General features: G+C 38.0%; 1 protein-coding gene across 12 annotated transcripts in view; it reads right to left on the bottom strand.

Moving 5' to 3' along the window:
• Positions 1–18,693, bottom strand: part of CSMD1 (CUB and Sushi multiple domains 1) — a 1,157,973-nt gene that overhangs the window by 937,054 nt on the left and 202,226 nt on the right. For all 12 annotated transcript variants that reach the window (XM_083828025.1, XM_083828026.1, XM_083828024.1 and 9 more), the window contains one exon: positions 2,325–2,541. In XM_083828025.1, the coding sequence (XP_083684151.1) occupies positions 2,325–2,541 (217 nt within the window). The remainder of the gene's footprint in view (positions 1–2,324; positions 2,542–18,693) is intronic.

Genomic DNA, 18,693 nt, shown 5'->3' on the forward strand with positions numbered 1-18,693 from the left:
TGAATTTACTATTTTGTTTTATCCAATTTTGCTTTAGCAGCTAAAATAGGCAATAAAAAATCTGTGATGATTTTAAGCAATGATTATAATTTGTGAAAGCTATATAACTACACAGCTATTTTTAAGGGAAACCTCCACTTTTTGTATGATGGCTAAAGAAATATAATTATCCAAAATCTAGCAGAGTATTTTCATCTGTACAAAACCATAATAATAATATGCATACCCTGAAGCAAAAGTTCCAAGGTGCTCTCTTGCACTTGAATGTTGTCAGCTAAAAAAACAAGACTATAATTTTCCAATATCTGTTCAGTGAATTGTCTTGAAATGTGCAATTGTGGAGGGGTACACCTGTGAATGTGCTTTGTGCAACAAAGCTGAGGGAAATTTAAGTCACAGAGTATGTGACTTAAGTATGTAATGTCAGTAGAAACCTGTCATTCAAATTCTGCTTTTTTAACCCGTGTTCTATGAAGCCAACAGATGCTTTTTTTTTTTTTTCCTTCCTTTTAACACCACTTATAAAGCAAAGTAACTGGCAAATACAGGCAAGGGTAAATCAAATATCAGCTTCACTGTTGGAAGCTGGAAATGAAATCCTTGTTTTACTGAAATCCGCGGCAAATACAATTACGGTGGGATCAAGATCATACTTAAGAATTTCTGTCTTCTATTTTCATATCCACAGAACATCTGGTGGTCTTCCTTTAAACAATTTTCTACTAACAGATTAGTGCAAAACAAATAGGTGTGTTAGCTATTGATAATACAAGCATTTGACAAAAAAAAAAAAAAAAAATATTCATTGTATGAAGGTGATACAAGTTCTAATCAAATAAATAAACAGTAAATAAAGAACACATACTGTACAACTAAAGAATTGGTAGCTGAATACTATCTTCCACAATTTTCAAAACTTTTTGAATTAAGTCAACAATCAATCAATCAGAACATTGTTTTTGTCAGAAATACATGATAATACTCACTAAAATGCAGAACACATTGGTGATGTTCCCCCATTTGTTTTAGCAGTATAATATAAATCAGCAGCATGTAAAAGAGCAATCAGACAACAGAACTGACAGCAATGTTTTACAGTACTTCATAAATCTCATGCCTGAACAGAAAAATACAGAGCAGCACAGTCAGCAACGCTGGTTTTTCAGCACTTCTGTCTAGATCCAGCAGTTTTGGGTTGAGGAACCCAAAATAATACTCCAATGAAATTAATGCAACAAAATTTGAAGTTGTGTTCTTTAAAAGCTTCAAGATCAAAAGCATCAGTAAAGCATCTTTCTAATCTCAGTGGTACTAGGACACATAAGACACCACCACTTCTGACCTTTAAAGGTGCCTAATTGTTTAAAAAATGTATAAACAATTGTATCATAGAATCAGGTTGGAAAAGCCCTCTAAGATCATCTAGTCCAACCTTTAACATAGCACTGCCAAGTCCATCATTAAACCATGTGACTAAGCTCTATATCTACAGAAAGACCTCCAGGTGACTCACCTACTTCTCTGGGCAGCCTGTTCCAATCCTTCACAACCTTTAAAGTAAAGAAATTTTTCCTAGTATCCAACCTAACCTCCCCTGGCACAACTTAAGGCCGTTTCCTCTTGTCTTATCACTTGGTGCTTGATAGAAGAGACGGATCCCTACCTCGCTGCATGTAGACACAAAGGAATTTCAGTTTTGGCAAAATCAAAAATTTACAGCTCAACTCCTCAATATCTGCAAAGCAGGCAATAGTCACCTTAAGGATTTAATCTGGCAATTATTTCCTGAGGTTGCCTAACTTTCACTAATGAGACTGCTTATCAGAGATTTCTGTACTGCCTCCCACTTTGTCTACGCCGCATTCAATGAGACATCCTGGGACACTTCTAGCATCAGCAGCAGAACCTTCTGATTCAAACAGCATAGGCACAGTATTAAAGAAAACTGTGATCTCAATAGGACCTCTTTCAAAGAATGAGTGCATTCAGGAGAAGGTCCCTAGCCCAAATCTGGATTCCATCATGGGACAGAAAAATAAAAATGTGATGCTGCAATGTAGAATTTTCCTGTGTTCAGTGCCTTTAATAAAACCAATCTTGAACTGTGCACTAAGCCTGATGATAATGATAAAAAAGCTAGGGCCATAAAGATGTGAAACTGGTATTTGCTTATTTGCTTTGAGATTCTGGGGAATTGCTCTTTCTTTGGCTGTGGAAGAACTATGGAAACACAACATAGTTATATCATCAGAACATACATTCATGAGAGAGAGAGAGAAAAAAAAAAGAGACAAACAAATGCAGAAAGAAAAAAAGTACTTTACCTCACTTTTAAATTGCCTTGCTGTGGTTGTCCATCATAAATTGACAGTATATCAAAATCTTCTTCGAGGGCAAAAGTATGAAATGACAATTGTATCCTATTACGCTCTCCTGTGATAATGATCCATGTGCAGTTGGCGTAATTTGGATAACCATGAGGAAATCCAGGGCTTTCTATAGTACCATTCGGTCCCTGTACTAAACCTCCACAGTTCTGACCTGAAAAAGAAGAAAGCAAAATATTTATTTTAGTGTTTTTCCCTCCCCCAGTACATATTCTTACATGAGCAACTATATGGAAGCTTAATGTTATAATATTTTTTACAAACACAGTGTAAAATTGCAATTATAGCATTCTTCTCTCTGGATTCAAAACCCCTTTGTGGGATTTTCTGAGGTATTTACCATCTTTTCATGCAATGAATCATTATTAGAGGTTATGTAGTATTAGCAAGGTATGACTTATTCATCCAAATTGGAAATTTAAGTATTAATCTTGATGCCATAAATTCAACAGTTTGACAGTTTTAATGCTAGAGAGTGTTCAAAGTTTTTTTGGTGAATGCCATGTACAAAGTTTTTATACAAATACTAAAGTATAAGAGTTTCTTCTGTTCTGAAACATGCTTTCAACACTGAGAGCAAAACGTAGACACATTTATTATGCATGCTGTTGCAAACAACAGTAATATTGTACTTAGAAAACAGCCAAATTTCTGTGGTGTAACATCTTTAGTGCTGTGTGTATTGTGATCAGGAAAGTGTTAATTTTTGTAAAGATTCTAAAATAATAACACTACAGATTTACTCAGCAGGTATTTCCGTCTGGTTTGTACATCCTACAAACCTTGTGAGGGTACGGTAGCTCATTAACAAGAAGTCCTCAGCAAGAAACCTTGACTTACAGTGCACACTCTTGCTAATTTCCTACTTGATTTTGTTAATCCCACAAACAGTAGTTGTACTGGCTCTGAGCTGGAGAGAAGCATTAATGAAATATTTGAAGAGAGAAAAGTTTAAGGACATTCTGTGCACTGTAATGCTTGGATTATTACATGCATTTTAAGCACTTCAGAACAAGTATAATCCAAGCATTTATTGTTATACCTAAACCAGAAAAGTATTTCAGGCTGCAATTTTATTTTTAACTTCACAGTAGTAGGTCTCTGAGACTGAATCTTTCAGAGCAGTGCTTTCAAATGCTTGTGGGAGGTTTCCAAATCTTAATAAAATGGATTTAATAAAAGGGTTTTGCTGTTAAAACTAAAGAACTAATAGGTAATCATTTTCTACTAAATTCAAACCTAACAAAACTCTAATGAATAGACAAAAAGGCTGTAGGGATTTGGCAGATCTTAAAGTAAAAATCTTCTCTATTGTATCTACTGATCAATTCACATTGCTTTAATAATAATAAAAAAAAAGATATTACTAAAGATTCCTGAAGAACAAATGTATTACAACAATATTGCATGAAACTTTCAGTTATGTTTGGTTCACTGTGATTTGTCAGCATCCTTGTAGATTCTTGGCATTGTATTCCTCGTCCTACAACCACAATAGAAATGTCATACAAATGTCAGGGAGCAATTTTAAATAACTTAATTACTACAGAAATAATTTTCTGAAAATAAAAAAGGAATATTATAGTGACAGCCCACCACTCTACTGCACTAATGAGCTACTTTATGTCACCAACATCCACAAATTCATTTGTGTAAATCAAGTATCTATACGCCATGCTTCTTTCCTACCACCCTGGTGTGAAAGGGTTGATTTGAAAGAGGAGAGCTATCAACTGCAAGTTAGCAATTTGCCTAAAATTTATCAAAGACAGAACCACTTTTAGGAGTGGAAATCTCTAATGCTTGTGTAAGAATAATGTAAGACGATGTTAACTACATTTCGGCCTTCTGGCCAGACTAACAAATTCCCCTCCCCAGCCTCTAAGGAAACACTACAGTTGGCTTAAGGTAAAACAGAAAAATTGCTGAGGTTAGCAAATGAGTCTTTCCACCCCCAAAATGGCCCGAGTTCTGCCGCCTCCTTACAGAAGTGCCTACTCGCAGAATTTTTTCAACCATCAGTGATTGTTCCTCTCCATCGCACGCTCCACACACACTGCTCCTCAGAAGCCCCACTCATCTGTCCAGGTTCTATTCCTCAACATACTTTAACAACTCTAATAAGCCCACATTTTGCCACCACCATGGTTATTTTGGTCCTGTTTAGGATGAAAAAACAAACAAACAAAAAAAAAATCAAACCAAAAAAAACACTTTTGCCTACATTACTGAAAAGGAACTAGAGAAGGAAGAGTGGATGGAGAAAGAGCAGTGTACTCTCTGGATATATTAATTTGAATTCTGAATCAGTGGAGTTTGAATTCTATAGTTATACTGAAATCCTTCCACATTTTAGTTTTATTCCAAAAGCTGTTTGTTTTTTTTACCACTTACTACAGATTCAAGTTACTGTGCATTATGCTCTAGAAAATAAACAAACTAATGATAAATGAGGAAGCAACATTTCACCTGTGTTTAACTTAATCATTTCTTAGCACCCAGAGCCCTTTCTTCCTCCGATTTGCTTTTGTTCTCCTCTCTCTATATCCCTCTAGCTTTGAAACTATTCATAAACGTACTGCCTATTCACTTTGGAATCAAGAAGCACAAGGCAAAAGAGAACCATAAAAGAAAATGATTCTTGTGAAGTGTTATTTAGGTTTGCTCTTAATTTACATGTTCATATGTAAATAAATATACATATATTACATATATACATATTTATTTTTCATTAAAAACAAAACAGAAGTGAACAACAGTCAAAGAGACTGTAAGAGATGTGCAGTTCCAGAAAACTGGCATCCTTTTAGGTCCCTGCCTGGTTTAAACATGAAGCATTTTAACAGAGTGGTACTGGGGAAAAAAGGATCTGCTATCTGTATAATACCTATTTTGTCAATAAATGTAAGTCTATAGCCTTTAGAACTGTCAAATGTTACACCTCTGCTGAGGAGTAAATGCAACATCAAATCACTTAGAATCCAAAAGAGAGATTCAGTAGGAGGATATACTTGGAGAACAGGAATGAAGAGACTTACGAGTGACAGGTGGCAGAAAATTAGATGTGAGTTGGCAATGAAATACCACACAAAAATGCAGTTTCTGACTGCAGAGACACCACAGACCAGTAATAGGACACTGATGAGACTAATTACAAACACTTTGTTTCTTATGGGTGCCTTAATAGCAGAAAGTGTCAACAAATTCCAGGGAATTCAGAAAAAACGAAAAAGAGCAATTAAAGAAATTGAGCATACTGACAAGAAAATCTTAAAAGAATATTAGTATTAGCAGAGTTTAAACAGTTCTGCTGGGCTGAGCATAAGCGCAAAAAAAAATGTAGGCTGAATATTCCTGAATACACCCTAAAAAGAATCTACCCATGCAACTCACTTTAGTTCTGGCCCCTGTGTCAAAAACACAGCTTAAAAAAATATATGTTGCCATTTTTCACAAGATGTGCAGTCATTGATTGAGAAGATTATCAGTACACTGAATTACTTTAATATTAAGGGTGTATTAGGCTGCCAAGATTTTATTAGTATGACACCAAATTGTTGTGTATATGAATGCAAACTATGCTATTAGCATTAATTTTCTGTCATATGTTGTCTGTAAGAAGATATTTCAGGACAGCTATTTTAACTTTATGATATGAAAAGGGTAATATAAGAAAACTAAAGCTCTCAGCTTGTAGTTGAAATTTATTAACATTGATTTCAACCTAAATGTTACCTTACAAAGATTCTTAGCAGGACTGTTTGCACCTGTTCAGGCACACCTTTCTCAGTTGTTACCCATAAGTTAAAGTACATGAGGAAAACTTAAAATATTGCAATTTTGCCTTAAGTGCTGAAGGTATATAGTGGTAGAATCACTAGTAGAATTTAATACTGCTTTGCCAGAAGACTTAGAACAAATCTCACAAAATGCAAACATTCTAAATATCTTCTAAAAATTGGTCTTTTATTTTCATGGACCTTTACATTTATCATAATTATATTTATCACATCTCCTTTTACTAGTATCTAATAATTAGATCTACAGAAGTACAGATTCATTTTTCAAGTGGTGAGGCCTATTGCAAAATATTTCTACAATGAATAAACAAAAAGAAAGCCACTTCTTTTCTTAAAGTACATCATGTATTCTGTGGAAGACTGACACACTTATTACAGGTGTATATTTATATGCATACATATACATATCTACACACATTTGTAGAGAAAGCAATTTTTCAAGATACACCTATTTTGAACAAACAAAATATAAAACACACCATAACTAGTTATAATAAAGTCATAAATAAGACTCTAAGATATTTTGAACAGTCACAGTAATGAAAATGAAGTCACATTTATTCTTGTGACTGTTATGAGTAGGGTTCTCATTCCGCAGGTACAGAAGAATGCAGTGACCATTACTGAGGCCAAGAGAAGATTTTGATATCTGAAATTCTTAAAAAAACTTTCTCACAAATTCTAAGAACGTTTCAAAAAGAGCCTTTCTTCCCCACTGATTAAACCTAGATCCTAATATGATTAACAGTATTATAAACAAGTGTAAAAAGAAAACAAAAACAGCCGTGCTAGACCAGATCAAAGGCTTATTTAGCTCAGTAGTTTTTTTCCAATAGCAAACCAAAGGAAGTTCCTAGGAAGAACTCTCCTCACCTTCAAGATCTGCATTTCAGGGATGAACATATCCCAGAAGAGGAACACATTCCAGTAGCCTCGCCTTTGTGTTTAACAGTCCTTGGTAGATTTCTTTTACACAATCTTGTCCAGTAATCCTCCACATTAACTTCTAGGACCTTTAATGTATTGTACGAGGAATTCTAAAACATGAAAAACCCTTCTTTATGCTTGTTCAGTAGCTACTGTGTTAGATTTGTTTGATGCGCCACTAGAACTTGTATGAAAAGAGAGTATATGGTTGACTCTTATTGATGCTTTCTATGCCACTTACCATCTTATTGACCTTTGACAGATCCTTTTTTTTTTCTTTTTCCACATTAAAAAGTTCTACTTTATTTAGCTGTGCTTTGTACTACAGCCATTTTATCACCTTTCCCTGAACCTTTTCCATCTTTATTACACCCTTCATGAGACAGGGAGACCAGAAATTCTCATAGTATTGAAACCACAGACAAACCATTTCCATAATGATATTTTTATTCCATTTTCTATTTTCCTACTAATCTGATATGTTCTTTTTCTAAGGTAAGCATTTTTATATGACTGTATATTACACACAAGATTCCTTTCCTCAAGAATTACAGGGAGGCTAGAGCCTAGCATTTTACATGGAAAATTAGGATTTTTTCTCCTCTATATTTTCTACTCTTTATGACTATATGCATCACATGACATTCATCTACTCTGAATTTCATCAATTGCTTCAACACCTCTTTACTTGGTGACATAAGGCCCTTTTTGTAATTCTTCACAATTGATCCTCATCTTCATTAACTCATAATTTTGTATCACCATGGTCACTTCATTACTTACTCCCTTTTACAAATCATTTATGAGTCTGCTGAACACAAATGCCAGCACATGTCTCTTTGATGTCCCTCTCTTGTAAAAACTGGCTATTTTCTCCTACCCCTAAGGCACAACATTTAGCCAATCTTTTAGCAATGTAACAGCTTTCTTGTGCACTACCTCATTTGTTTCGTTTACGGTCTTTACTAGGGGTCTTATCTTGATGTCTTTTGGTAATACTGATTAGGTTTATCTGCATTCAAGCTGACATGACCTGATACATCCAATATGCTTGAAAAGCATATATTTTTAGAAATAAAGTCTTGATTCTTCTTCAATATATCATATTTAACCATGTGTGAATTGATTTTCTTCTTCAATACAGTCTACCAACACAAGTTTCATGTTTTTCAGTTTGCTATTCCTTAACTCCATAGGACTCTGTTTAAATAGGGGAATCTCAGGTAAATTGAAGCTGAAGATTACATTATCAGTACAGCAATTCTATCCCAAGATTGTCTTTTGAACTCTGGATAACACATGGTTCTAGTGACTTATTATTATTTATTTTGTCTGATCCATAACCTATTCTACCAATTTCAACTTTAAACAGATGCATTGAAGAATTTTCCACAAAGAACAGTTCAGGCATGGAAACTAAAAAACAAGTATTTATTGCTATATCAAAATATTCCTTAAGTCCTTTTATGTTCTGAATTCTGCTGGCCTAGCAGTGCTCTCTTGCAGGTACTCGTTCCAGCTGTGTTCAAAAGATGAATAATTTTTTAGTTTTACTATGTAGGTCTGCAATGATCTCAGATACTAATTTTGTGTTTCCAGGCAAGCCTTCAGCAGGCCCAGCAGCCCCTAAATCTTACGAGGATCTAGCTGACACATGTGCCTTCACCTACCTTGTTTTAGGATTAGCTCCCTCTGGCAATTTGGACAAAACAACATTAATCACTTTCTTTGAATATATAGCAAGATGAATCCCTGAGACCATCATCTCTCTTTTATCCTTATTTGTGAAGCCTTAATTGTAAGACTTGATGGCTAAAGCCCTCACATATTTTAAATTCTCTCTCCTGCACAGAAAATTCAAATCCACATCTCTCCCATGCCCAGAGCACCTCATGTTTGAACTTATGACTCCTCTAACTCATGTACTTGCACACTTACAGTAACTTTGGTATCCTAATAAGTATTAGAGAAAATTTAAATTACTTTGAGTAGCAAAGCTCATGACAGTAACAGTAAATATTTTAATATTTACAAATATTTTAAAAAGAATGGAAAAACGTGTTCCTTATGTAGTGCTAAGATGTGCTGTTATACATATGTAGAATAAAAAATATTTCCTCTTAAACTACAACAAGTTACTACAGAATTAAATTATTGCTGATACTAATTCATGGTCCAATCTTGTCTCAACTTGTTTTGAAATCATAGTGAAAAATAATTTGAGTATCTTGTTTGAATTTTAGGTAGACTTTATTTTTTCCTGAATAAAGCCCATGAGCTAAGTTGCTGCAACCTGAAAATGTGCAGATTGAAAAAAATTATCCTTGCTTACTTACTGTCCAGCATTGTTATATTCCAAAATTGAAAAGAAATGATCAGAAGCTACTCAGTCTACCCTCTTTGCTTTCTCCAGAGGTGTGGGCACTGTTTCTTCATGACATCTTCGTGCCCTGCCTTGCTTTGCAGACAGTCCCCTGCTAAACATGCCACGGCGTGAAGGGGATTGCAGTGGCTGGGCTGTGGGGCATGTCACTAGCCTGCTCTGCTGCCACACAGCCCTGGGACCCGGCACACTTTAGTGGGTTTACGTGGCAAGTGTTTTGTTTTTGTTTTTGTTTTCCGGGGGGGGGGGGGGTGAGGGGGGTGCGGGGCATAGGGGTATTTTCTGTGAGAAGAATCCAGAAGCTGCCCCAGGCTACATAAGGGCCCGTTGCTGGCCAGATCAGAGTCAATAAGCCATGTTGTTTGCGCTTCTGTGAAAGCAAATTTAAGAAAGGAAAGAAAAAAAAAAATAAAAGAAAAACAACCTGTGGTGGAACAGCAGCTGGGAGAGAGAGGAGTGAGAACCAGAACCAGCCCTGCAGCCCCCAAAGTCAGTGCAGCAGGAGGGCAGGAGGTGCTCCAGGAGCTGCAGCAGAAGTTTCCTTGCGGCCTGTGGAGAGGCCCCTGGTGGAGCAGGCTGTCCCCCTGCAGCCCATGGGTCCCACACGGAGCAGATCTCCACGCTGCAGCCCATGGAGGAGCCCCCGGGGGAGCAGGTGGATGTGGCCTGGAGGAGGCTGCGGCCCATGGAGAGCCCCCGCAGGAGCAGGCCCCGGGCCGGAGCTGCAGCCCGTGGAGAGGAGCCCACGCAGGAGCAGGGGGTCTGGGGGGAGCTGCCGCCCATGGGGGACCCGTGCTGGAGCAGTTTGCTCCTGGGGGATGGACCCCGTGGTACGGAGCCATGTGGGAGCAGTTCTTGAAGAGTTGCTGCCTGTGGGCAGCCTCCACAGGATCAGTTTGGGAAGGATGGCATCCTGTAGGAGGGACCTCATGTGGAGCAGGGACAGAGTGACTGTGAAGGAGTGCTGTAGACTGACCGCAGTCCCTACTCCCCATTCCCCTGCACTGCTTGGGTGGGGAGGAAGTGGAGGAGGGTGGATGGGGGGAAGGTGTTTTTAGTTTCTTTCGTTTCTCAGTTCTCTAGCTTGTTAGTAATAGGCAATACTTTTTACTGTCTCCCTACTCTGAGTCTGTTTTGCCCGTCATGATAAGTGTTGGGCAATCTCTCTGTCCATATCTAAAATCTTGAGCCCTTTGCATCGTATTTTCTCCCCCTTTACCTTTGTGAAGGGAGAGTGAGAGAGCAGCTCTGGTGGAGCTCGGCTGCTCACCTGAGTAAAACCACCACACCCACCATCACACCTCCCTGCCTGATGATGGGCACGAGGGCAGACAGCAGCACCAGCTGGGCACCACTTCTCTGCAATGAAGCGGCAACTCGTGGACATCAAGTGAGGTGGCAGAGCAGGAGGTAGGTGTGAGACATAAATAGGCAGTTGCAGGCTTAATTTCTCCCCTCCCCCCCCCCCCTTTTTTTGTTTCCTTTTCTTTTGTGTTTTCATATTCTACCTTTCTGTTTTCCCCTCCAACTTCCTGTGTAAGCCCCCAGTATTTTCCTGCCTGCCATCGAGGGCCTGCAGGTCTGCTCCAGCCCCATCAAAGACCGGCCTCTTTCTGCACTGTGCCTTCTCAATTAGTATACCCTGAAGCTTTCTTCTAAGCATGCTATCGCCCAATAAAATTGTTACTTCCCAAATTAACTTAAGTCAAGAACAGAAATGTCAAATGGCCAGAGCTGCACAAGCACTGCTTTCTGAGGACTGTTTTAAATAACAATTGGCTACTTCAAGCATCCTTTAAACATTAATTATTAAGTAAACTCTACAACACCATTAAAAGGCACTTTCTGAGGAATTAATCAAATCAGAAAGTACTAAGTTCTTTTTAACTTAGTTATTGCTGAAGATTTATTCGCAATGGCAAGCCACCATCTTTGTTGGCAAAACTGAAATGCTCCCCCAGTCGGCAAAGAGAGGACAAAGAGCTGATGGAGACCACCTGCCTGCTTGCTGTCAGGCCCTGTTTGCTGTTATCTGCCACCCTTCAGTGGCAGGATGAACTGATGCTGCAAAGCTCCAACACTACAAATATTTAGATGTATTCAAGATGGTCCCAGGCTAATGTGAAATGAGACCAGTGCGATTTTATTCATGATGCTCTTGCAAAACCCAGGCAAAAATGTGTCATTTCAGGAGAACTGGTGAGAAACTGTATAAAACTTACTTGATCTGAAATCAGTAATAACAACCTTATTATTTGGTTCTGGTACAGTTATATGCTTTAAAAAAAAAAAAAAAAAAAAAAAGCTCATCTCTGCATCCACAAACGAGCAGAAAGTGAGGATAGCAGACAGGGGAGCCCAAACAACACTCTATCCTAGCCCCTTCAGGCCCACCAGGAGCCATCAACCCATCACAAGCCCACCTCCAGAAGCCCAGAGACACACAGGTGCCCCAGGGCAGGCAGGAACCCAAGTTAAGGACTCAGAGGAAGGGACACCCTGCCAAGGCCTCTGCCATGGCTGTCCCAGGAGACCCTTAGCCCCAGCATCCCAGCATGACACCCATCACAATGGGTCAACAGGAGCAAAAACATCTTTCAGATCAAACTGGGGGTCACTGTCATTATGGGATGAAAGGGAGGAACATTTTGGCATTGCACACAACTTACTATGGGATTTTTAGGGGAGGAATGAAAGCAGGCAAGAAGGGATTTAGATCATCTGGGGAAGAAAATGAGTGGGAAAATAAAGGGCTAAGGGGATGTGAAGGGCTAGTCATGCAAAGACTTTGCACATGATTACGCTTGTCTGGCCATGCCCTGTGCCTGCTCAGCACACAATCTGTCCTGTCTTGTGATTAAACTCCCATTTCTAAATCTTTTGCTGGGTAAGGGGACTCTGCTCAGTATGCACGGGGGTCTCAGTGCCAGCAATGGGACTGGGATCATGGTCAGAACCCACAAGCCCATGGTGCCCTGGAGCAGGTGTGGGTGTATGAGTGAGTGTGTGAGTGCTTGTAAAGATGCAGCTGGATGAGACAGTGAGCAGGTGAACTGGCCTGGGAGCCAGGAGGAATGTGTCTCTGAGAGAGACTGTGGGGTCCGGGGGTCTCTAGGGTCAAGACCCTTAAATCTGTGTGTGTCCAAGGGTGAGACCACTGGGGGCTAGCTACCAGGGGACCAAGAGAGTCCTGCCCAGCTCTGCGTGTGTGTGCGTGTGCACTCCTGTGTATGTGCTTTGGCAGGGGGGTTGGACCCGATGATCTCTCGAGGTCCCTTCCAACCCCTACAATTCTGTGATTCTGTGTTTCTATGTCTGAGTACCAGCAGGTGGAGTGGGGCTGTGCCCTTGGACTCATGCCCAGACAAGAGCGACTGGGGACACTGGGATTCAGGGGCAGGTACTAGGAGACTGGAAGGAACCACAGTGTACATATGTCTCCATACCTTTGCCTCTAAAAGACCAGCCAGAGCTGAAACATGAGGAAGCCTGTCCAAGCTCATGGGAGTACTGAATATGTCTGTCAGTCTGTGTGGTTAGCAATATATATATTACAACATATATATACATATATACACACACACATATACACACACTGTATACATGTGTATGCATGAAGTCTACCAGGAGTACCTGCTTGCCACTGGCTGGTTCTAGGGCATGGAGCATTGCCTCTATCAGTTGCCAGAATTTACCCTTCCTAACACAAATCAGTTTCTTCTAACTACTACATTCTCTGTAGCTTGGCAGCTAAAACTAAAAATTGAGGGAAAAATGGCAGCTAGATTGCAAAATTTAGATTGATTTCATTTAAATACAGATTCATTCAATCCTACAATTTTTGTGTGTGACCTGTCTAGGACCTTAACTAGGTCCATCTCACATGAGATGAACAGTTGGTAAATGCTAAAATGGGTGTAATAACTTTAAATTCTGATGCAGGCATTCACAAAGTGACTGCAACTTCATCGGTCTATAAAAAGTTTTAAATTCAGATCTTATTTCTAGCCACAGGATATATATTCATTAATTGTGTTGATTAAACAGAAAAGCTAGTGTTTTCAAAGTTGCAGATTAGTACTCTGTCAGGCAATAGCTTTGTGCACAATTATTTCCTATGTATATTTAAACCTTTATCCAGCACCCAACTGAAATTAAATCTTTGAGAAGGTTAAAGATTAATATTACCATTCAGCAAGAAATTCTCAAACGAATCCTGCCATAATGGTAGCTTTGCTGTGTACCAGAGCAAAACATCTTAATTGCTGGTATGTGGAAGTTTTTCTTTATTTTAATGAAGTTCTCAATGCTGAAATGCATATTATACATCAGCTGGATTAGGTTGCCATTACAAATTGAGAAAAAGATATTTCATGTTCTCTTTTCAATACCGAAACATGCAAAAGACCAATAAATCAGTATTCAAACAAGTTAATGTGGAAATAAAATGTAGCAAAATATATTTCTCTGCAGGAAAACATTTTTAAAGGGCTTTTAATGCTTTTTTAAAAATCCTGTCTACAACACCATCAATTCTGTGCCAGAAAAATAAAAATACCATAATTGCTCTCTCAAGACTACAGTTTAACAGTCCTTCCTTCTGACAAAGCAGTGAGTTCTTAGTTAAAAGAAACTAAATTATATGCAGTTTTTATCCCTTTTCCTTCTAAAGCAACGATCTTAGCCTGGTAAAACAAAGTTCTTCAAACTCTCTTTGTTCTTCCTTTCAATTTACTCCAATTGTATTTAAGATTCACCAAAACGAAGGAAAGAAAATGCATTGAAAAGGAGAAAAACAATTTAAATTGTATACCAGCTATGAAATACATTGGAGGTGGTGTTGAAAAAAGTTCTTTCAGAGAGCCTAAGATCCTATATTGTAAAACCCTGAGCTAATGACAGATTTAGTGCCCTTTAAAGCAAAACTATTCTTCATAGATGCAAACTCATTCTGCAGATGGAGATCATTGAGGCCAGGGTGAATTTTATTCCTCTGTTGGATTTTCTAAAATTAAGTGAAATAAATTCAGTCTTCAGGTAAACATCACTATTACTGTTACAGCTGCTTAGCAACAGCCGGTAAGAATGAGTGTGGCATAGCTAAGGTAAAGTGATGGTCTCATTGTTTGTGTAACGCTAAGGCAATAATCCCAATTCTCTTCCGAGATTCGCTGTAATAGGAGCAACTCAACTGCAGGCAAGCTACTTTGAGAACAGAGACATCTTGGTAGGACTTCCTGATTTCCCTTCTGCCAGACTCTTGTAACAGAGGATAACCGTCTGTACTAAATCTGATTACTTCAGTCTTGTCACTTTGACTTTCATTTTTTATTGGTGCCACTCTCCCAGACCACTTCACTGATAGTCCTGCTCACATATCAGGATCCTAGAACAGGTTTTTTATTACCACCTCTGTCACTGAATGCCTAAATCATGAGGCTGAGAACTGTAATGCAGTTCAAGCAGTTTGGTTTTGTATTAGAAGAGCATATTGTCAAAAAGCCCAATTCTGAAAAGTGGGAAAATCCATATGTCTCATTATAATTGCTCCATGAGTATCATCTGCTTTAACTGTTTTTTCTTCCCTGTCAGTTATTATTTTGTGCATCATTTCTGTTATCCTGCAGGCTTTTCAGCATTTTCCCATCCTTAAACTCTGTGTGACAACAGAATCTTCCAGGAAAGGTTTCAAATTTGTTCGTCTCTGCTACTTAAATTCATTCCTTTCTTTACGTTTAAAACAGAACCTCTTAGTTCAGTGTTCTTCAATTGTCAGTGCAGAGTCAACTGACATCAGCTGAGAAGGACAAATACTACCTTCCAAATTAGATTGCTAAGTTATAGTTTGGGGAAAGAGAATGAGTGGCAATAAATTCTTTAATAGTCATTAGGGATGTTTCACTTTAAAAGATGGAAGAGTTATTTTTAGAATTGGACGTAGAAAGATCAGATGATATTACGTTAGAGTTGAGGGTTAAAACAATCACCTTTGCTAAAACAAATGCATTTAGAAGGAAGAATTTTAGGTTTTGCATTAAAAATGTAATTTTACAAATCTACTGCAATGAAATCATTTGTTGTTCTGGAAAACTAGGGTTCTCTTTATTTCATGTCACTTTAGGACTTTCCACTTTTATTTGTATTCATTTATACACGTTGACTATAATTTTAGGGCTCTGGGCATAGTTTAGTAGCACCATTAATACGAGTTCACACTGAATATCTGCTGTTCTTTTCATTATCTAAGTATAATCAAGGTAGTTTTATTTGCAAGCCAGACAACAGCTTTACAGCTGTTTATGTGATCTCACATAATCACAAATCATGTTAGTAAATACCAATGGACAAGATTGACTGTTCTTTCTGAAAAATGAACTCTTCTATATGACCAAAATAGGCTATATATTAGGGACTACGTGACAATACCAGTCTCTATACTGACCCTTACCCTGTAACATTTTTGGAGCTCCCCTAGAATATTTTCCCTTTAATGTTCCTACTGAAGTATTCTTTAAATACCTAACTTCAAGTGAGTGAGCAAAGCCATTTACTCAAGCAGGGACACTAATAACCTTAAAGTTGTAATGAATATCCATAAGGCAGAAAGGAGAGAAAAAAGTTACTTCTTAGAAGAAATTTCATGCGCTGATCATTTTTTATAATAGTCTCAGACATTAATTGGCAGGTATGCTAAAATATTTGTGATAGCAGCATGATATCCACAATCTCTGCATGTATATATTCAGGATTAAGTTTGGTCCTCTCAGCATACTCGCTAGCTTTTTGAAAACAGTTTTCTCTGCAGTTTGATATATTGCTTCTTATTTCTGTGCAAAATGGAAGCAATTGGGCTTATTATATGGATTCTAACATTTCTCGTATCAGTGTAGTCTGAATACTACGTCTTATTCCTCAAGGTTGTCTCTATCTTCTGTATTTAGCAGAGTTATCTTAATATTGAAGATTTGAAACATTCCTCTTGACGGTTGTATTATTTCCATACACATAATTGTGCTTATTAGCTAGATTTTATTACATGTGAATGGATATGGGTACTATTGCCTTATGCAATGTACACTGCACATATAAGAATTCTCCTATGAAAAATTAACAATCTAACAGAGCAAACAATATTATTTCATAAGTGAAGTTAGATATAATCAAAATATAGGTAACACGACAACACGTGCATGTGTTAAATATGAAATTAATTGCATTTTTTTATGTTAACAGAGACAGCCAAAGAAAAAACATCTAAAAAAACATACAATCTACAACACCTTTTAATCATGACAGTACCAGGGTGGGAATGCCACAACAGACACATATTCCCCGGTGATTATAAAGTACAGCTGCCAGAGACCATACATGAAATGAACTGACTTGTTTTAATAATCTTGACCACAGGGAATTTATTACCTTATCTTTTGTATCTTACAGATATGTTTGCATACTATTAAAGTCAAGTACTGAGGGGCTATGGAGGGTGATAGAGCTCCTGAGCCTTCATCATGAAATCAGTAACTGACATTTGTTCACAGCAATATTCAGAACGGAGTAACTAACCACTGTCTTGCACTATCAGTAACAAACATAATTGCATGAAAAACTACAGGTGTGATTCAGCATTGCTCTAAATCCTTGGCTTTATCTACACTGATTCAAACGGGTGCCAAAATGCTGCCAGTCTGATTTGGTGCCTTCAGTTCATACTGGAGTAAATAACTGAAGAAAGAATATGGTATCTTTCTGTACATACATAAGATCAAGTTTTATTTCTCCCATAATAAATATATTTCAGTTTTATTTTTTCCTTTGTGTGTATCTCAAAAAATTATTTAGATTTGTAAAGGTGCTCGAGAGAGTCCAGAGAAGGGCAACGAAGCTGGTGAGGGGTCTGGAGAACAAGTCTTACGAGGAGCGGCTGAGGGAGCTGGGGTTGTTCAGCCTGGAAAAGAGGAGGCTCAGGGGAGACCTCATCGCTCTCTATAGGTACCTTAAAGGAGGCTGTAGAGAGGTGGGGGTTGGTCTGTTCTCCCATGTGCCCGGTGACAGGACGAGGGGGAATGGGCTAAAGTTGCGCCAGGGGAGGTTTAGGTTGGATGTTAGGAAGAACTTCTTTACCGAAAGGGTTGTTAGGCATTGGAATGGGCTGCCCAGGGAAGTGGTTGAGTCACCATCCCTGGAGGTCTTTAAAAGACGTTTAGATGTAGCCCTTAGTGATATGGTTTAGTGTAGGACTTGTTAGTGTTAGGGCAGAGGTTGGACTAGATGATCTTAGAGGTCTCTTCCAACCTAGACGATTCTGTGATTCTGTGATTCTGTAAACAATGGCACATAATGTTGTGAACTGTGACAGAAGAAATGCTGTTAACATTTTCTTTAATCTGCAGCTGATTAGGATACTTTCTAAAAAGAGTTATATATTTCTGTATTTTTAATGATAGATATACTATACCTAATTATTAATTAAACACTCGGTGTATGATTCATATAGGTTACAGAAATAAAAGTTTACACAATAAATTAAATTCAAATAAATGAAGAAACTTAGATGATACTACAAATTTGAACTGTAAAACACTCAGACTATATTTATGATCTTACCTACATAAAGAAATGATTCTTCCTAACAACACTACACCTCATGACATACTGCACTTTTTAGAGATGGTCTGCTTATATTATATAATTGTTTCTTATAGAATTCAGATGGATGCTATTTTTATATACCCAACTGAAAAATCACCCAAACACTCAGCTATTTATGCAAGGTGAAGCACATGAAATTGCAGAAACTGAATTTATGCTCTGGGAATTTTCATCTGGTTTCTGCCCTCACATACTGCCTCTACATGATAACACACAACACTACAAGAGACTAGTTCTGAAATGGATTGCTCAAAGCATTTCTTAATCCTTGATTAAGTCATATTTAATGCATATTTGAAATAAGCAGAAGAGATCTACTTTTTGCTGGAATATTACAAGCAATATCCTGTTATGTTCATCTTACATTAAATACTGTACAAAAGAAAAAGCTGTCTGTATCACTGACATCCTCAGGAGCCTCTGTGATTGACAGAAAATGGACAGCCAGAATAAGCACAGCAAGTAGATTCTATTCATACTGGCACTGCTAAGGTCGGTTCTGCCAGGGTCAGTGAAATGGAGGCTGATCTGCCATGTCAGTGCC

This window comes from Anser anser, assembly GCF_964211835.1.
Source record: "Anser anser genome assembly, chromosome: 3".
Taxonomy (NCBI): Eukaryota; Metazoa; Chordata; class Aves; order Anseriformes; family Anatidae; genus Anser; species Anser anser.